This window comes from Cynara cardunculus (genome assembly GCF_001531365.2).
Source record: "Cynara cardunculus var. scolymus isolate 2C chromosome LG 8, CcrdV1, whole genome shotgun sequence".
NCBI classification, from domain to species: Eukaryota; Viridiplantae; Streptophyta; class Magnoliopsida; order Asterales; family Asteraceae; genus Cynara; species Cynara cardunculus.
Genome location: NC_037535.1, coordinates 22997437 through 23016164, shown reverse-complemented (window position 1 = coordinate 23016164; position 18728 = coordinate 22997437). Strand labels below are relative to the sequence as shown.

The 18728-nt window shown below is 34.0% G+C and overlaps 3 protein-coding genes and 1 long non-coding RNA gene across 5 annotated transcripts; 1 reads left to right on the top strand and 3 right to left on the bottom strand.

Annotated features, from left to right (window-relative positions):
• Positions 1 to 798: 798 nt before the first annotated feature.
• On the bottom strand, positions 799 to 4493 carry LOC112517142 (B-box zinc finger protein 22-like). 2 transcript variants are annotated; one of them, XM_025124483.1, is made up of 3 exons: positions 4236 to 4493; positions 1818 to 2231; positions 799 to 1289 (listed from the first exon to the last, which is right to left on the bottom strand). In XM_025124483.1, exons 1-3 carry the CDS (start codon positions 4416 to 4418, stop codon positions 1029 to 1031), a joined length of 858 nt encoding a protein of 285 aa, XP_024980251.1. In that variant the 5' UTR covers positions 4419 to 4493; the 3' UTR covers positions 799 to 1028. The 2 variants fall into 2 exon arrangements, with proteins under 2 accessions (XP_024980251.1, XP_024980252.1); XM_025124484.1 differs by having other exon boundaries at positions 1193 to 1343.
• A 3005-nt stretch (positions 4494 to 7498) lies between these two features.
• Positions 7499 to 11221, top strand: LOC112517269. The gene is made up of 3 exons (XR_003069652.1): positions 7499 to 7669; positions 8488 to 8792; positions 11113 to 11221. It is a non-coding gene; the product is annotated as an uncharacterized LOC112517269 (long non-coding RNA).
• Positions 8652 to 11543, bottom strand: LOC112517268 (protein trichome birefringence-like 42). Its single transcript, XM_025124643.1, has 5 exons — positions 11144 to 11543; positions 10424 to 10595; positions 10106 to 10281; positions 9586 to 9741; positions 8652 to 8957 (listed from the first exon to the last, which is right to left on the bottom strand). The coding sequence occupies exons 1-5, from the start codon at positions 11533 to 11535 to the stop codon at positions 8666 to 8668; spliced, it is 1188 nt and encodes a 395-aa protein (XP_024980411.1). The 5' UTR covers positions 11536 to 11543; the 3' UTR covers positions 8652 to 8665.
• A 3520-nt stretch (positions 11544 to 15063) lies between these two features.
• On the bottom strand, positions 15064 to 18547 carry LOC112516331 (protein trichome birefringence-like 41). The gene is made up of 5 exons (XM_025123344.1): positions 18285 to 18547; positions 17213 to 17390; positions 16939 to 17114; positions 16384 to 16542; positions 15064 to 15376 (listed from the first exon to the last, which is right to left on the bottom strand). The coding sequence occupies exons 1-5, from the start codon at positions 18545 to 18547 to the stop codon at positions 15064 to 15066; spliced, it is 1089 nt and encodes a 362-aa protein (XP_024979112.1).
• Positions 18548 to 18728: the final 181 nt, after the last annotated feature.

Below are 18728 nucleotides of genomic sequence, written 5' to 3'. Positions count from 1 at the left end.
GCAAATGAATCAAGTAGCATAAATCAATCAAGTAGCATAAATCAAATTTTGCATTGAAAGCTGTTGGTCAAAGGCAAATGAAATTAACAGGGCTAAGCTGTTGGTCAAGTAAAATAAGAGTGAGCTAAAATGCCCTAAACAGTTGATAACAACAAGAACCCTAGAATCAAAACCCACAGAAATTAACAAGAAATTAATCATCATCAAAACCCACAGAAATTAACAAGAACCCTAGAATCAAGAACGAAAGGAGATGTCGTTCACTACTCACAGATCGTTCACTACACAGATCGATTGTGTACCTGGGTATGGAGAGAAGAGAAGCGATGGAGGCGATGGAGGCCGTCGATTGAACTCGCCGACGTCGCCGTCGATTGGAACTCGCCGGCCGTCGATTGAAACTCGCCGTCGACAGGAGGAATCGATGGAGACGATGGAGCGATGAAAAGGGTTAGGTCGTTCTTCAACATTGTAGCCGGGTGGCAGAAGGGTAAAGAGGGAAATAGGGTTGTGTTCCACTTAGTTCCAGGGGGTAGGATGGAACACGCGTGTCCAAGGTTTATCCAAGTTAGTTCCACTTAGTTCCACATTGGGCCACACCAAACACAGGACAAATGTGTTATGTCCTGTCCTGTCCCACCCTGTCCAGCGTACCAAACGCACCCTAAAAGGTCTTAGGCTAGACCCTTTTTTTAACCGATCTTCTTTGGACATGGTCCTCAGTTCTTACTGGTGCAAAATCAGTTAACTGATCCATTGCAATTAAAGTTACGAAACCTGAACTTAAACACGACTTAAGGAACAAAATCAGCCTTTTAAGAAACAAGCCATTTTAACAATTATTGATGGAGAAACATGGGGTAAGATGCATACATCTGAAGAACCTTATGGAGATGAATACTACTCCATAGAGACTAAACCCTATGAACACACACTGTCTAGTGACCTTGGTTAGCCTTCTTTAACTGCAGAGTTTTGATGGGATCTGTGCATTAATACTGGTATGATAACATCCTGAAGGACACCCATTAGAAGTGCCTCTTCCTTTTTAGAGTTTGTTGAGAATGATAGCTTACATCAGGAACAAAAGCAGCAGAAGAGTTGATTTGATGACGATGATGTTGTTTTGACCAGCAGAGTCCTGAAGCAGTGGGAGGTGAACATATCTGTGGGACCGCCCACGATGAATCCGGAACCCAACTCAAGCAATCCTCGTCATCCAATTCGACCTCCAATGCTCGTAGAATTGAGGACGAACAATCCGAGTCTCCCAGCTTGTTACTATCCCCCTAATAGTTTTAGTTGCATCAAAAGTTAGTACTTGTCACCAGGAATGACTGCCACTACAAGAAAATACATATTATAAGACGTCAAATATGTCTAAATATTAGTGTAGTTGCTTTATTGGACTTAAATTTATAGTAATGAGTCATATGTAAAGATGTTATAGTAAGTTGATATAACGCTTTTAGGGTGTACTAACAAGTTTTTAGAACACTTGAAATAAAACGTCATATTAGTTTTTTTATATGACATTATTTGAAAAAGTGTCTTATAAAAACAAATGTCTGATAGAAATATGTTTTCATTGAACATTTCTCAAAAGTTAATACGACATTTTATTTCAATTGTGTCCTAAAAAACTTGACAGGATGCCCAAATACATTCTAAAATCCTATTGTAACACCTTTACATAGGATAGGATAGACAATTAAGTCCTATAAAGCATTCTATTAGGCATTTAGACGTATTTGGTGTCCTATAAAGCCCATTTTGTTGTAGTGTGCTATGATAGATACACATAGAGTTCATCTTACCCTTGATGAACCATAATCGACATGATTATAATTCTGATTGAAATCATTCAATCCGAAAAACTCATCAAACTGCCATTGTTGGATCGAAGAACCTCCACCAAAAGGCAACTTAGGAGACCCACAATCACCCGATCCAGCAGCTTGGGTAGGCAGAACTTCGTTGTATGGACTGTTTGCAGATTCTGGAGCACTAGTCGGCAGACAAAGTGATTCTGCGGTTTCCGGGATCTTTTCACAGGCGCTTGACTTCACGGATGATGCAATAAGATCACCAGTTTCGACCCCTATTTTCACACCCGTAAGCAAAAATCGTTGGTGCGATGAAACGAGATCATTGAGTGAATGAATGGCAACATCGCATTTTCGGCAGAGTAAAGCCCGATCTTCCAGACAAAAGAAGTAGCCGTCTGTTTCCTGTATGATAAGTGATCTTTTAGACACTGTTCAGAGATTAATACATCATGCAACAATGAAAGAGAAATCCGCACTTCACAATACCACGAGATGTTGACATCACTAACGACTAGACATGGCAGGGAAAAAGAACAAAAGGTGTACTTGTAACACCTGTTATGCTAAACGGACAGGCTGGTCCAATAACTTACAAATCAACTCAAATCCATGGTGGAAGTTATAGATAGCCCATAACTTTGAGTTCACAAATCTAACTTTTTTCCATGTGGGACGGGTTGTCAAAAATTGTACTCTGAATTTTACACAAAGAAACAGTCAGAACATATTCAATTTTTGAACAATTACGCATTGATAGTCCTTTTCAAGATTTAGCAAAAGTACCGTGTCAATATGAACAGAGACCAATAATGCTGTCTAAAGTCACAATTAAACTTGACCAGAAAATATAAGTATGGGAGATGTATCAGGACTAAGAGGAGGCATATTTCCTTCATTTACTTTTTGATAACAATGGAGAAAGGGGCCTAGATTCTAAGCATATGACAAGACTCAAAATTTGAAGTTTCTGCAAGTACATGAGCTAAGTTGGGCAATATTCTCTTAATCAGAACAGTAAAAAGTGGTGTACAATTGGTTTGAGCATGGGCTCCAAAGGTCAAAAGTGCCTGGAGGTCCCAGGTTTGAAGCCAATGAGGAATAAAAATCTCCTTATGGTCATGGAGGTTCAAATGCGGTGACTTCGGGCTATCTGCGAAGCGGGTGGTCACGATTAGTCGGCTCGCATAGCGGGTTGTATATCCAAGTTAATAAAAAAAAAGTGACTGCAGAAGAGATTGGAGGTAAGTTTATTCGTCCTTGCTTTTCAATAACAATGGATAATTGATCCTCCACATACAAAAGAATCAAATCCTGAAATTTTTGCAAGGAAAGAAGATCCACACCATCTGCTGCAACTGACATCGCTTAGCAACAAAAATCACCTTTCTATAACTTTCTGACATATTTTTTTTTAAATGCACGGTCTTCCAACAGATTTTAGAACGTCTATGCCTAAGAAAGAATGTCTCTTCCTAACATAAGAATGCCTCAAAATCTGTCAAAAAGTCATGCATTTATGAAAAATCTTTTATGCTTCTACATAACCCTCCTTTGGAATTTGGTCAGACCATCAGCAATCAATTTGAGACAAGTTTCTATCGTTCTCTATGTTCCAATATGCAAATTAATCAGTTTTTATATTTTTGTGTTCATTCTGAAAAGAAAGGATAGGGGAGTCCAGACACTTCCGAAAGCAAAAGAATCGGGACGCTTCAGTAATGATTCTCACTTCCCTTGCCTATAGGCTATAATTTCTTTACAGAACATTCATTTTGATAGCAACATCTCTTTCTCCACCTTTCTTTCTTTAACGTCGCCAAAATAATGGAATTGCTCAACTCTCACCTCCAAATAATGGAATTGCGAATTGCCTATCACTACCAAATAGTGGAATTGCTCAATTCTCACCTCCAAATAATGGAATTGCCTATCACTACCAACTAATGAGAATTGTGGAATTGCTCAATTCTCACCTCCAAATAATGGAATTGCCTATCACTACCAAATAATGGAATTGTTCAATTCTCACCTCCATAAGTTGTTTTGATACTCAAAAGTCAAATAAGTAAACTTATCATGAAGGAGACTGTATTAATCATGTGAATTCACAAAAAGCAAAGAAAAACGAATTCATATTCCGTCACCTACTAAAAGGTTCGTCTTCTTGGCCCCAAAACCTGATTTCGACAGGGATTCCTTGTTATTGTAATCGAATGCTTTCTTTCGTAGAGATGTATATGATATATTATTATACGTTATCCATAACTTACATAAACAGCTCATATCACAATCAATCATAGAAACACGAACCTAATACACACAAAAATTCAAACAATAATCAAAATCCCAAACCGAAAGAAAAACACATCGATAATTCACACGTAAACAGACAGTATTTGCAATTACCTGACATATATCACACTTAGGCATCTGATTATTGGAATTAGAAAGAGGAACTCTCTGATGCTTACTGGCGAGCTTGTTTGCAGCATGTACCTTCTCGTCGCAAGCCCAACACAACGCCGCCTCGTCGGCGCAACAAAGCACCGTCGCCTCCGCCACCTCACATACGTTACATTGGATCTTCATCCTTCAAAACATCAAATTCCTCTAGAGAAAACTTCAAATCTTATCCTCTATCTCTTTGAAATTTGAGATCTACACAGAGATTTTGAGAGGGTTTAAGAACTAAATAAGCAGGAAAGAAGGAGACAAGCAAGTGTTTGAATATAAATATCTACGGATTCGTGTTCCCATGAGTTAGTTATTTTATTTAAATTTTTTTTAAATAAAAATGATATTTTTTTCCCCTGCTGACACGTGGCAGTTAATTACGTGGACCAATCGTGTGGAGTTTGCTTAGCTGGCTTTTACGGTTGGTGATCAGATATTAAAACAGGGGAAAGGTGTACAACTCCCTGCCTCCAACCGGAATTCTTTAAGATATTGATTTTTTTTTCTAAAACTAGATTTCATTTTTTGGTCCCTGTACTTTTTCGAATGTTTTATTTTAGTCCCTAAAGTTTATTTATTACAGATTTGTAATTTGTTACCGTTGTTTTTTACTTTGTTTGGTTTTGGTATGTCTTACTAACGGATGTTAAAAATTCTGTTAAATAACATGAAGATATTAACATCGGTTAACATAATTTATAATAAATTAACATATGTTAAAAACATCTCCAACAGATTCTCTAAAATAGAGAATCATAAATCAAATTTTTCAAAAAAGAATTATGTTCATCTTCAACGGTTTTTTCGTTTTGAAGATTACAATATTAATTATATTATTAAAATATTCAATATAATTAATAAAAATATTATTTATTTCTTCTAAACAACCTCATCATCCATTGAGGGAAAGTGTTATGGTCCTTCGACCACAAGGGCTAAATGACATCAATGCTCTGAGCGAGTCTAGATTTCCAACGTCTTGGGAAACTGGTCGGTGAGCGAATGTGTGTAAGCCCAGTTAAACATAACTGTTCTAGGCGGGGTGGGGCACCTACCTGTTCCGCCCCCTTTCCAAGGGTCGTTCAGCACTTGTTTGACGAGAATCGGAGTAATTTCAAAATTTATCATTGGTAAGAAGAATACAAAATAATCCTTTTTCTTAAGTAATCCTCATTTTTTGGAGAATTCTTCAAATTCTTCAAACAAACGGTTAAATTACCCCTCGATTGGTTTTTAACCATCATTTGCAATATGGGCGAAAACCAAGTAAAACTAAAAATTATGACAACAACATTATATTAAATAACCACAAAGATGGTGTCTGATTAATTTAAGTTTGGACTCAAAAGGTCAAGAGTGTCTGGAGATCCCTGATTCAAATCAAAGAAGAAATAAAAATCATCTTCTGGCCACAGAGGTTCAAATTTAGTGACTCCAGGCTACCCGCAAAACAGGTGGTCGCCCTAAGATTAGTCGGTTCGCATAGCGGGTTGGATATCCAAGTTAATCAAAAAAACATTACATTAAATGAACTTTAGGGATCAAAACTAACAAAATCAAAAAACACAAGGACCAAAAATATACTTTATTCTTACATTAAATTTATTTAAAAATATAATTCAAATATGTTGATACCCAAAAAAAAGTTGTACCTTTATACATTTTATTCATAACAATAATTATTAGGGGCATACCGTGACAACCGAACCTGAAGGCTGGAGCAATGAGTTCGGTTTATTATATATTAAAAATGGTCTGAACGAGTTACGATTCTTTAAACTGACACAATTGAGTTGGTATTTAAACGACTTTAAACCAACTGATTAAAATAACAGTATTTAATATTTTACTGATTTTTATAAAAATATATGGGGATTAAAGCTTTCAAGCAATCACCATTTTGCATATTGCAACTTGATGAAATTGGATATTTTCCAAAACTTGTTCATGCATCAATGACGCACCCAATACACTTGCAAAAATATCCTTAAATTCAATAAAGTTGAGATTCTATATTTTGATTTCAAATATCTTCACATAATATTTAAATCTTTACTTTTTGATATTTTGTATTCTAATAATTGTGACTCATTTATATACAGGGTTATATTCTGATGCGAATGAAAGTTATGGTGAGAAAAATGAGAACAAAGCCTTCATATATGTATTATAACACAAAGCATTTGACAGAAACTCTTAAAAACCATTTTTTATGTATGAAGTATTGTTTATTGATGCATATTACTTAAAATTCAATATTACAACCGGTTATATAAGTACTTAAATGTTTAAAATTTTACATCTTGGGTACCAAAATGAAAGTTTGAAAGTACGTTATCTAAAATAAGAATCAAGTTAAAGTACGTTACTTTTTCATTCAATTTGCCCAACTTAAAAAATAGTTTTGATTGTTAAACAAATTATACTTCAAATCAAAGTTATGTTGCAATTTCAACCGCAATACTATTTTTTTCTTAAGATTTTAAGAAAGTTTATTTTTTTAATTAATCTGGATATCCAACCTGCTATGCGAGCCAATTAATTTCATGACGACCACCCGTTTTTGCGGGTAAGTTGAAGTCGCCGCATTTGAACCTCCGTGGCCATAATGAGATTTTTATTCCTCCAGACACTTTTAACATTTGGAACATAAAATCAACAACTTTGTTAGATTCTCTTTTAAAATAGAGATAAAAATAAGAGAGAATGAAGAATATCCAACTCTAAAAAAGTTAATCGAGCTCGAGGCTAAAAAAATTATGATATTATTTTTTAGGTAAATTGCATAAAAAATAATGTACTTTAATTTGATTCCTATTTTGAATAACGTATTTTCAAAACTTAAATTTTAGTACCTAAGATGTAAAATTTTAAACATTTAAATGCCCGAGTAACCGGTTAAAGCATTAACCGATTACCATGTTGATGTAGTATCCAACTTGGTATTATTTGCTAAAGCATTATCCAGATACCACATCACTCACCATATCAACATAATAACTAATTAATACTTCAATTGATTATTTAAATACTTAAATGTCTTAAACTCAGTTTAACTATAAAAATAAAAGTTATAAAAATACGATATCCAATAATCAAATTTAAATTTTTTTTTTCCATTTTCGAATAGTTACACCTTACCCTCGTCATCCGACTTCCGAGGCCCCAAAGCTTTCGTTATAGTCCTCCAAGGCTCCAACAAGAAGTCCCCTTTTCGGGTCGGATTCTCAACAATGGCGGTATCGCCTTGTTCATTTCAAACCCTAGCATTGGTGCTCGCACCAACGGAGCTTACAGATTCGTTGCCTAGGGCAACAAGTCCAAGAACGATCCCTTGCACCGGTCGATTTGCGTTCGATTTTACTGATTCCGACTTCACAGGATTGGTATCCCTCTCCCTTCTAATCAATTTATAGTATTCTCACGTCGTTTCCTGTTGATAAAATCTTATTTCATGTTAGTTTTGTGAAAAAATTCAATGTTGTAATCTATAGTTCTACCATTGGAAAACAGCGTTCGATGCTAATTATGATCTCCTCTAGCAAGAAGAGCTACAATTTTCGTTACAGATTCAAAATATATGTGGATTTTTAAGCATTTGAGGAAAAAGTTGGTAAGTCGGTAAAACTTGTAAGGAACAGTAGAAATGGCATAGTTTTGGTGGTTAAATTTGAATCAGTTATCAACAATATTGGCATCTGGACTAGGTTTGACATCAGAAATCAAGATGTAGATTTTTATTGGAACAAAGGAGAACAAAATTTGGGGATTCATGGACTTTGGAATCAATATTTTCAAACTTAACCACATTGGTGGTGCCTGATTTGTTTAAGCTTGGCTCCAAAAGTCAAAAGTAGCTGGAGGTCTCAGGTTCAAATCCAAGGAGGAATAAAAATCTCCTTGTGGTCATGGAGGTTCAAATCCAAGGAGGAAAAAAATCTCCTTGTGGTCATGGAGGTTCAAATCCGGTGACCCCGGGTTATCTGCAAAGCAGGTGGTGTCGTGGGATTAGTCGGCTCGCATAGCGGGTTGGATATCCAGGTTAATAAAAAAAATTCAAACTTAGGGACTACTTCATGATCAATGTTGACTGTTGAGTTCCTTCGATTTACAATCTAATTCCTTCTTAAATTTAGCGATAAATATATTATCAAGATTGGTTTCATTTCCATCATCTGATTTACTCTTTTAAAATCAAATGCAGGAAGATTCTCAAGAGCACTAGAGCATATTGCTCTATTATTTCTGGTCCAATTTACAAGCGTACGAATGAATATAATGGAGAAGTTTTGTGCATTCTATGATCTAAAGTTTAAGAATTAACATACAATCGTCATCATCTGCCATTTATTTGCTATTTTTGATACCTGAAGCTGAAAAAACTAATCCTTGAGCAAAATCGTGTACAAGATTTGATTCCAAGTATCAGGAACACCAGCAAGGCACCAATGGCTGCAGTCCGTCATTCCACCAGCGTACTTGGATGGGTGCCCATCTTTTCTCAACTGGGTAAGTAGTGTTATATCTAGCAAATAAGCCGGATTTTTCATTTTTGCCAATACGTCTTTCACCACTTGTTCTGCTGCGTATTTCTTCCCCGGATAACTGAATCCCAGTATAGGTTCAGTTTGTCCATCACAATTCCTCACACTTGGTTCCCCCCAATCTTTGCCTCTATTAGCACAAAGAAAAATCCCAGTTAGAACAAAAGCATAAGACTTTAGCCCATGGTTGTTAAAAGCGTGCTCTGAGGCTCATAAGGCTCAAGGTCTTGGATTTTTTAAAGTCGAGGCTAGGCATATTCACGAGGCTCACTAAGGCTTGCTCCTTGGCTAAGGCGCCTTGTGGACCTAGGCGCGCTTCACAAGGAGTTATTAAATACCAAGTCAAACCCCAATATTAAATAAAATTTATCATCTTCGTATCTCCTAGACTTCTTAAAAAGAGAGTTATTAAACAATATGAAATAAGTCAAACACTAATATTAAATACCCATTTCTTATAACTTCGAGCCTCTTTCTCTATAAATACCCAGAACTTAAAATTTCTCCCACATGGCTCATGCTATAAACCCTTCTCCTTTCTGCCTCTATCGAAGTACTGCCGGTTGCTGCATTGGAGTACAAGCTATATATTTGAGTCGTGTATAATTGTGTGTGTGTATATATATATACTTTTTCATAAGATGCGCCTCACATTCCTGAGGCCTGCTCCTCACCCCTAGGCCCCGGGACCCCTTTGAACCTAAGTGCGCCTTGAGCCTTTAACAACTTTGCTTTAGCCTGTAGTGATAACACTTAACTCATAATGAACCGCAGAAATTCCTTGGAAAAAGACTCTGGTCTTCTTAGAGATGTTGGAGTCAACCCATCTAGCCCATGTAGTCAACGCGATCTTATAAGCATCCATAAGAGCCATGTCTCTGTATAGCTTTTCACCAACCTGATAGTAGTCCCATCTACAACCAAAAGTACTATTTTACGAAGCTGTTTAGGGTGCGTTTGGTACGCGGACATGACAGAACAAAAACTTGTTGTCCCACGTTTGGTGTGACATTAGACTGAGATGGGATAAGACGGGATTGAGTGAGGGCGGAAATAAATTTTTTTATCCACCAAAATAGGTGGAACAAAAATAGAGAGATGAGACAAGATCGGTAAATCACCAAACTACCCTTGTCTAATTAAAACCCTAAAACCTTCAATTATTCTTTCATCCACCGACCTCACTCTCGTCCGTCCCATCCTGTCTTCTTCCGTCATGTCTGCGTATCAAACACACCTAAGAAACCACTGCTATTGAGGATTAGCTACAAGTCATACGATTTAAGCTGTCCAGCATGGATCCACCAATGATAGCTGTTAAAGATCAAAATGTCTGCTTCTTCCCATATGCGGCCTTTGCTGATGGAATCCAGCTTCAAAACCCGACCCTTCTTCTCGACTTCTAGGTCCACAAGGAACCCGTTTTTCAAATACATAATCGAAACTCCATGCTCCTTCAATCACAGAAACTGAACATTTAGATCAAGAAACTGGATACCCGTTTGCAAAAAGTTGGCACTTTTATGAGGTTCTGATTTTCGTTCAATTTATTTTATCTTTTCGGGTTCGTTTTGGTGTTGGGAAATGAGGACTCACAGGAAAGGAAATAGTTGAAAGTTGTCCTTGATGAGTGAGGCTGGGGTTAGATCGTCGAGTAGGGTTGTAAAGCATGCATGCTAGTGATTGCCACTGATTCGAACTTAACGAGTCTCCTACAAACATTATCTTCTTACCTCTGTTTCTCTGTAGAAACTCCTCACCATTGAATCTATAGATTTCAAAAGAAATTTTAGTTTTGGCACTACCCTGTAGAGTCTATCACTGCAACAAAATCAGCTTTATAGGACGTCAAACATGTCTAAATTCATAATAAACTACTTTACAGGACTTAAATTTATCGTACCAAACAATTACGCGGCATAAGTAAAAGTGTTACAATAAGTTGATTGGACTTCTTTGGTGTAAAGTGTTCGTAAAAGCGAACATCCTATATATGTTTATAGAACGCTTCCTATAAAGGAACACTAATAGAACACTTTATTTCCAAAGTGTCTTAAAAAACTTGTTAGGACACCCAAAAACGTTGTGTCAACTTATTGCAACACTTTTATATAAGACGCTTAATTGTTTTGTCTTATACACTTAGGTCATGTAAAACAGTCTATCAAGACATTTAGACATATTTGTTGTAATTATTATTTTTAGAAAGACCACAAATAACAAAAAATTTGTTACATTAACAACTTTTCTGATGGAGTAATGAGATGAATCTATCTGGTATGCAGAAACAGGAAGCTAAAAAAACAGAAAATAGACCTCGGAAGCGAACAACCGTGAGGCTGCCACCGGAAGTTAAGGTACATGTTATCTGCTCTACCATTCTTCTGGCAATTCAATCCCGGGTTTATAAACGGGCATTCGGAACCCGTATACATCGGGTTCGAATCCGATTCGTCCCATAGCCACCTTCCTTTGAATAAATCGCATCTTCTTTCATCCCCATCAACACCATTTCCACCTCCACCTCCACCTCCACCTCCGAAACTCGATACATAAAAAAGAAGAAAACACAGAGTCCACACACTCATTTTCAACATGAAACAAAACCACAAGAGACATAAGAGTTTTTGTGCATGTGTCTCCTGGGTAGTTAGAAGGTGTGATTTTTGTTTCCTTCCTTCTATAACAAATATACATTTGTTCAACATTTTTGTATGTTAATAGTTTTAATCAATTTATTGTTCTTTTAGGAACTGTTTTGGTCCGTTAGGTCGGTTTATTTTGTTGGGATTGGGGTTTGCTAACAAGTTTAGCGGGCCCAAGCCAACAGAGGCAGACTTTAAGAAAATGGTGACACCATTTGACTATTGGTCCGTTGTGCTGGTTTATTTTGTTGGGATTGGGGTTGCTAACAAGTTTAGCAGGACCAAGCCAACAGAGACAGACTTAAGAAGGCAGTGACACCATTTGACTATTGGTTCGTTGTGCTGGTTTACTTTGTTGGGATTGGGGTTGCTAACAAGTTTAGAGGGCCCTAAGTCAACATGGACAGACTTAAGAAAGCGGGGATGCGATTTGATTATTGGTCCGTTCTGCTGGTTTATTTTGTTGGGATTGGGGTTGCTAACAAGTTTAGCAGGCCCAAGCCAACAGAGACAGACTTAAGAAAACGGTGACACCATTTGACGATTGGTTTGTTGTGTTGGTTTATTTTTGTTGGGATTGGGGTTGCTAACAAGTTCACGTGAACTTAGAGACGGATCCAGAAATTTTAACTAGCTTTTAAAATATGTATCATAATTATGTTTGATAGAAGCCGGTTCAATTTGCAAGCTTGTGTAGCTAAAAAAAATTCTATTAGAATTATAATACGAGTGAATTGCGTTTTTCGCTCATATGGTTTGTTAAAAATTGTTATTTTTGTCTTTATACATTTAAAATTATTATTTCTCATTTTTATGGTTTATAATTTATTGTTGTTTTTATTTTTGTAGTGTATCTGTGAAAGTAGCCTGCACAATGTTTTTGCTGTAAAGATTCGTTTTTTTTACTTTCACAACATTTTATTGTGAAGTTTCAAGTATACGCGTCTCACTTGAATCCAATTCTTGTTTTTGTGGTTTACAGTAGTTATTTTCGTCTGTTACACGTAAAAGGTAAGAATTAGTTTTGGAGATGAAAATTACAAACTACAAGGATGAAAGTCGCAACTTTTAAGAAATTACAAGGATAAAGACGTAATTTACTCTATAACTTAGTATATGGTAACAATGTCATTTAATATAGGGAAAAGTTAAAAGAAAAATCCAACCTTGGTTTAGTTTCTAATTTTTTTTAATGAAAAATTATTAAATTTTTTTATTTTAAATAATTAAATTCTTGAACTATTATTTCAAAAGGAAGATCATTAAATTTTCTCATTTTAAATGATTAAATCCCTAAACATCTTTTAAATAAATAAATCATCATACTTTTAAATTTGGTTACAGAAATATGTTTAACCCAAAAAATGTTACATGTAATCGGCTACCGAAAATTCAATGGTTTATTTATTAATTTTTTTTTTTCAGATCTTAATTATTTAAAATAAAAAAGTTTAATAATTTTTTATTCAAAAATTAAAAAATTAAATCATTTAATGGGAAGCTCGTTGGTTTCTTTAGGACTTTTCGCTTTAATATATAGTAACAATAAAAGAGAACAACTGATCAACATTTTATAAAAAGAAATAATGTTTTTTTCAAAATTTTACAATAAATATATGTTACAAAAATAATTTAAAGAAAAGTCAAAATTCGTACAAAAACCATATTTTTTTTAACAAATTTAGGGGTCGTTTACGTAAATGCTTACCCGGTAAGTATTTATTTTGAGGAGTCAATATTGTAATTTATTTTATCGGATAAGCTTGTAGTATATCAAAATGATATTGTATGCAACAATTTACCCGGTAAGCGCTTACCCGGGTAAGAATTGTGATCCTCACTTACCGAGTAAGACTCTTTATCTTTATCGTTGCTCTTACTAGGTACGATTTTTGACCCTTACCATGTTCATCCGGTAAGAAATATTACCCAGTAAGCACTTACTAATAATTTGTAGTATGGATTTATACATAAGTTTTTATTATATAAAACAACACGTACAAAAATATAACGTTTATACAGTGTTGTTGCATATGTGAAACGTTCATTACTATTTTTCTCACACACGAAATGATAACATCATAATGTTTTCTATATGAAACAAATTGTATAAAAACTACATTTTCCACAGGTATGTGAAACAACACATGAAAATTAATTTGTAATTTTATACAATTTATTGAGTTTGTAATCTATTATGAAAATACGACAATTTACTTGTAATCTACATACTAATTGTCCCATATATATTGCTATTTGCTAAATTCACCCTATCTACTAAAAGTTGTTTTTGGTATTGATATGCATGACTAGTAGGTAGGGGTGCATTTAGCAATATCTATACTATATTATAAAGCATTTGATAAAAACTCTTAAAAATCATTTTTTTATGCATGAAGTATAATTTATTGATGCATATTACTTAAAATTCAAGATTACAAATAAATTGTGCATAAGTACAACTTATTAAAGCTCTATGTTTGAATTCGTGTAACTAACTGYGGATAAACATAATCAAATAGAAGATAAACATCTCATTTTAAAATATAAAAATTTTAAAATATAATTAGGATAATTATTGAGTTCTAACAGAATACTTAATTATTATTTTTATAAAAAAAATATATTATTAAACCTAAATTAAGTTACTTCGTTATATTACTTAAATTATAATAAAAAAATTGAATTAAAAAAAGTACACAAATAAAAAGTTTTAAATAGTTAAATTGATACTAATATTAATATACTTTTTGCAAATACATTATTTAAAATAGAAATCATGTTAAAATACGTTACTTAAAATAAGAATCAAGTTAAAATACATTAATTTTTTCATGCAAGTTACATAAAGTTAAAATATCTAAGAACTAAAGTCAACTTCAACGAATTTTATATTTAGAGATTTTAATATTAATTATATTATTAAAATTATTATATTATTTCACTACACTAAAAAATTATTATAAAAAATAATAAAATTTTAATTTTATTGTTGAAACAATTAAAATAATATTATTTATATTTTCCAATATCGAGTTTTTAAGACATTTCTCCTAATTTGGAGATTTTGTAAATTTTCTCTTATTTCTTTTATTTTARAAAATATTTTAAAATTATTGTAAAAACAAAATGGTCTCTAAATTTCTATTTTAAAATAATTATTAAATATCCTATACGAATTTAGGAGTCGTTTACCAAACACTAATTAAATGCTTACCGTGCCACTCATCTTAGTAGATAAACATGACAATGACCGAGAATCTTACCTAGTAAGAATGATGATAAGAATCGAGAGTCTTTTCCAGGAAGTGAAGATGACGACTTTTATCCAGTTAGTGTTTACTGGATAAATTGTTGCATACGATGCCTTTTTGATGGAGTAGAATCTTTTCCAGTAATACAAGTGATGATATTGAATTTTACTGATAAACGTTTATTTAATAAACATTTGGATAAACAACCCCTTAATATCTGACTTGACCAAGGCTCGGGTGATTGCCCGACCTGACCTCAAGCAATTTGGTCTAGACTATTACCGATACAAAAAATCACATGATTTATGACTTTATATTTTATAAAAAATTCAAATAATTAAAATTTGGTTGGTTTGTCGATCAAAAAATGATAAAGCAATACATTCCAAGTATCCGGAACTCCAGCGAGACACCAGTGGCTGCAATCCATTCCCGTTCCCCCTCCAAGCCCATATTTCGACGGATGCCCGTCTTTTCTTAGGAGCGATAGGTTTGTTATGTCCAGCAAAGTCACCGGTTTCTTGATGAATTTAAGTTCATTCTTCAGAACTGTCAGTGCTGCCGGCGTAGCTCCAGGATAGGTGGAGCCCGGAACTGGTTCAGTCTGTCCCAAGCAATTGTGTGCCTTTGGTTCTCCCCAGCTATTGCCACTGTTATGTCACCAAAACATTAGTATTACAATCGGTAAGATTTCTTTGGAAGACGTACATCGTTTGTATTTAGAGAATATATTTGTACGCAAATATAAGCACATGGTAATAGTGGGAACTGTCGAATGTACTATATGTTGTTGGTGCTAGAGATGAACGTGTAACCAGTTATAACAAATCTCGATCATAGGCCAGAATTTGTAAATCAGTTTTAAATGGGTTTACTACTGATTCACATACTTCTTATCTGAACCTTCGTGTGCATATACAAATGTATGTATGTGTAATGTATATAATGCTAATTTTTTAAAAGAATTACAAAAAATCTAGTCTTTTGATATGACCTTAAGTGGTCATAAGCCAAAATCCAATAATTGATCGTAACTGTTGGACCATTACCAATCAGTTACAATATATTTTCTTACTCCTATACCGGTTTCAAGATTCTATGCTAATTTGTAAGCTGCTAGTTGTAGTACTTTGAGGTGTATACATATATATATATATATATATATAGAGAGAGAGAGAGAGAGAGAGAGAGAGAGATGAGTGATCAAATGCAAACCACTCATATTTGTACAAGTCGTGTAAACCATCATCATCCGTTTATTTCATTGTTTAATATTATGAAATTATTTCATATAATACTTTTTTTGATGAAATTGTTTCATATATGGTTATGAAATTGTTTCATATAATACTTATAAAATTTTAATAAAATTGTTTCATATATTTCTCTAAAATTAATATAATGAAAATAATAATATCCATGATTAACACCCTCCACAATAAAAATAATATCAACCTCTCATAATTACAAAAAAATGAACAAAATAAAAAATTATGATTGGTTGAATGAGTTATATACAGTTTGTACAAATAACGTGGTTTGCAAAGTAAACTTCCCCGTCTCTCCTTACACACACACATATATATATATATATACACACACACGATTTAATGGATGATTAGAATTGAAGTATTAAAAAGGTAAAAATGAAAGTTACTTGTAATGTGTTGGTGAAATCCCTTGAAAGAAAACCTTGGATTTAATTGGATCGACGTTGGCATCAACCCATTGACCCCACGTGTGAATTGCCTTCCCGAATGCAACCACACGGTCCATGTCTTTATATATCCCTTCTCCGTCTTGTATATAATCAAATCTGCATCAAAGGTTTTTCGTAAGACCCATAAAATCAATTTATATTTATTGATCAATTTTATAAGCTAATATCTGCACATATATATATATATATATATACACACACACAGTCATGTATCACGTATGTAGGTGACTAATCAAATGGGAACCACAAAAGACTAAAAACTGTGAGAACCGGTAATCATATGTTGTTTCACATTGTAATATGTTTTGTATCTTTTGTTTCACATTGTGAATCAACATTTACTTTCACATGCATTGTTGCACATTGTGAAACAATGCATGATCAATAGTTCTCACGGTTTTCAACTTTTTTTTTGTGGTTCTCATTTTATTGTTCCCCTATGTATGCATGCATACATGTATGTATAAACGGGAAGAATAAGAAAGAACATACGGTCGAGTAAGGCCTTCACGGCTCCACCAGTGCCACGTGTTAAAGACAAGGTAATCGACACCCAACCAGAGGTTGCCACTTGTAATCGAATCCAACTTCAACACCCTTCCAATTTTCTCTCTCACAATATCTACCAAATATAAGCTGTGATGGTACACCACTTTCACTCCATAATCCTATCAATCACCGTGTCATCAAATAAGTTTTCAATTTCCTAAAAAATAAACAATTTTTTTTAAAAAAATTAACGAGATCTCGAGATCAGATGACGTACCGTGAAATTGTAAGTCGTGATACCTTCGGCCCCTCTCATTTTTACAACATAACTTGCAGAAGGTACAGACGAATGAATCATACATAATAATGACAACCATTGGTTTTTGCTCAACGAATCTCCCACGAACATTATGGTCTTGCCCCTTAGTTTCTCCAAGAAGCTTAGACCGTTAAATCTGAAACAATAAACATACGTATTTATATATATATATATATATATATAGAGAGAGAGAGAGAGAGAGGTGTTTTAAAATACAAACTATATAAAAAACGATGATCGTCATTTATATTAGAAAACATTTGAGATATTTATGTAAGATAATAGAGTTCATTTATTATGATCATTATTCTAGATTAAAAAAACAATCGAAATAGTTATAGGATTTGATATTCATTAGATTAGATAAACGGTTAAGATTAATTTCTAAGAATTGAATGGTTTGATTTGTATTTAGAAACCCCTTATCACCATCTCTTCTCATCGGAAGTCGACCATATATATATATATATATATATAGAGAGAGAGAGAGAGAGAGAGAGAGAGAGTTTGTTTCAAATGAGTTATGAAAATGATAAGAGTTCATTTATTATGATTTAAATATTTATGGAAGATGAATAAGATTCATTAATTATGATCAATACTTTATATTAGGAAACAATCAAAACTTCTATCAAATTACATATTCATCAAATTAAATAGACGGTTGAGATTGAGTTGTATTGGTTGTACAAATATAAAGGGTTATATATATATATATATATATATATATATATATATAGTTGTGAGTCTTATTGTAAACCAAGAATGTTGGTAAAGGAGAAAAAGACCATTAGTTGATCCAGAATCTTGAACATGAAAAGCGTTGTTTACTAAAAACGGTCAAAAGAGTGTGAAGGCGACATTATGGCTGCGTATTCAAGTCGCGTAAACCATATGTGATTTTGTACGTGATGTTAGTGTAAAATCACATGTGATTTGACCGTTCTCTTATAACAAGTACCGTTCTCATTTGAACATGTCTCTCTCTGTATATAAGTGTATGTATATATATATACACACACAGAGGTACCTTGATAAGGTGCAGGAATGAGGTTGCCATCGATATTTGAGATAGAGATGATCAGGGCGGCCATTGTTGAGACAGTCGAACTCTGTGCCAACGAAAGGGCAGGTGGAGGATGCATTGTAGGGAGGATATGATTGGTCGATCACCCAATTCCCCTGGAACACATCACACCCCATCGTCTTCCCCTCACTATTCTCTACCATATTCATAATCACTACAACAACCACCACCACAAATAACCTCAAATCTTTATGATTGAAACCCATTTTCATAAGATTATATATATATTATATATATATAGTGTTTTGCAAATCAATATTATGGTGAAGAGTAGGTATTTATAGCCTCTCTCTCTCTCTCTCTCACACACACACTCTCTCTCCCTCTATATATATAGATATATTGTGTAATATACATATGTTACATAATATATATATATATATATAT

What these genes read in the sequence shown, in the direction of transcription:
- LOC112516331 (XM_025123344.1), bottom strand. Translation starts at nt 18,547, where the DNA reads ATGGGTTTCAATCATAAAGATTTGAGGTTATTTGTGGTGGTGGTTGTT. An exon ending in CATTCCTGCACCTTATCAAG is followed by an intron (nt 17,391 to 18,284) that starts GTACCTCTGTGT and finishes TTATTGTTTCAG; the next exon opens with ATTTAACGGTCTAAGCTTCT. An exon ending in CGTGAAGGCCTTACTCGACC is followed by an intron (nt 16,543 to 16,938) that starts GTATGTTCTTTC and finishes CCTTTGATGCAG; the next exon opens with ATTTGATTATATACAAGACG.
- LOC112517268 (XM_025124643.1), bottom strand. Translation starts at nt 11,535, where the DNA reads ATGTTGAACAAATGTATATTTGTTATAGAAGGAAGGAAACAAAAATCA. An exon ending in CACGGTTGTTCGCTTCCGAG is followed by an intron (nt 10,596 to 11,143) that starts GTCTATTTTCTG and finishes TGAAATCTATAG; the next exon opens with ATTCAATGGTGAGGAGTTTC. An exon ending in CATGCTGGACAGCTTAAATC is followed by an intron (nt 9,742 to 10,105) that starts GTATGACTTGTA and finishes TTTTGGTTGTAG; the next exon opens with ATGGGACTACTATCAGGTTG.
- LOC112517142 (XM_025124483.1), bottom strand. Translation starts at nt 4,418, where the DNA reads ATGAAGATCCAATGTAACGTATGTGAGGTGGCGGAGGCGACGGTGCTT. An exon ending in CTAAGTGTGATATATGTCAG is followed by an intron (nt 2,232 to 4,235) that starts GTAATTGCAAAT and finishes CTTATCATACAG; the next exon opens with GAAACAGACGGCTACTTCTT. An exon ending in TCGATTATGGTTCATCAAGG is followed by an intron (nt 1,290 to 1,817) that starts GTAAGATGAACT and finishes TAAAACTATTAG; the next exon opens with GGGGATAGTAACAAGCTGGG.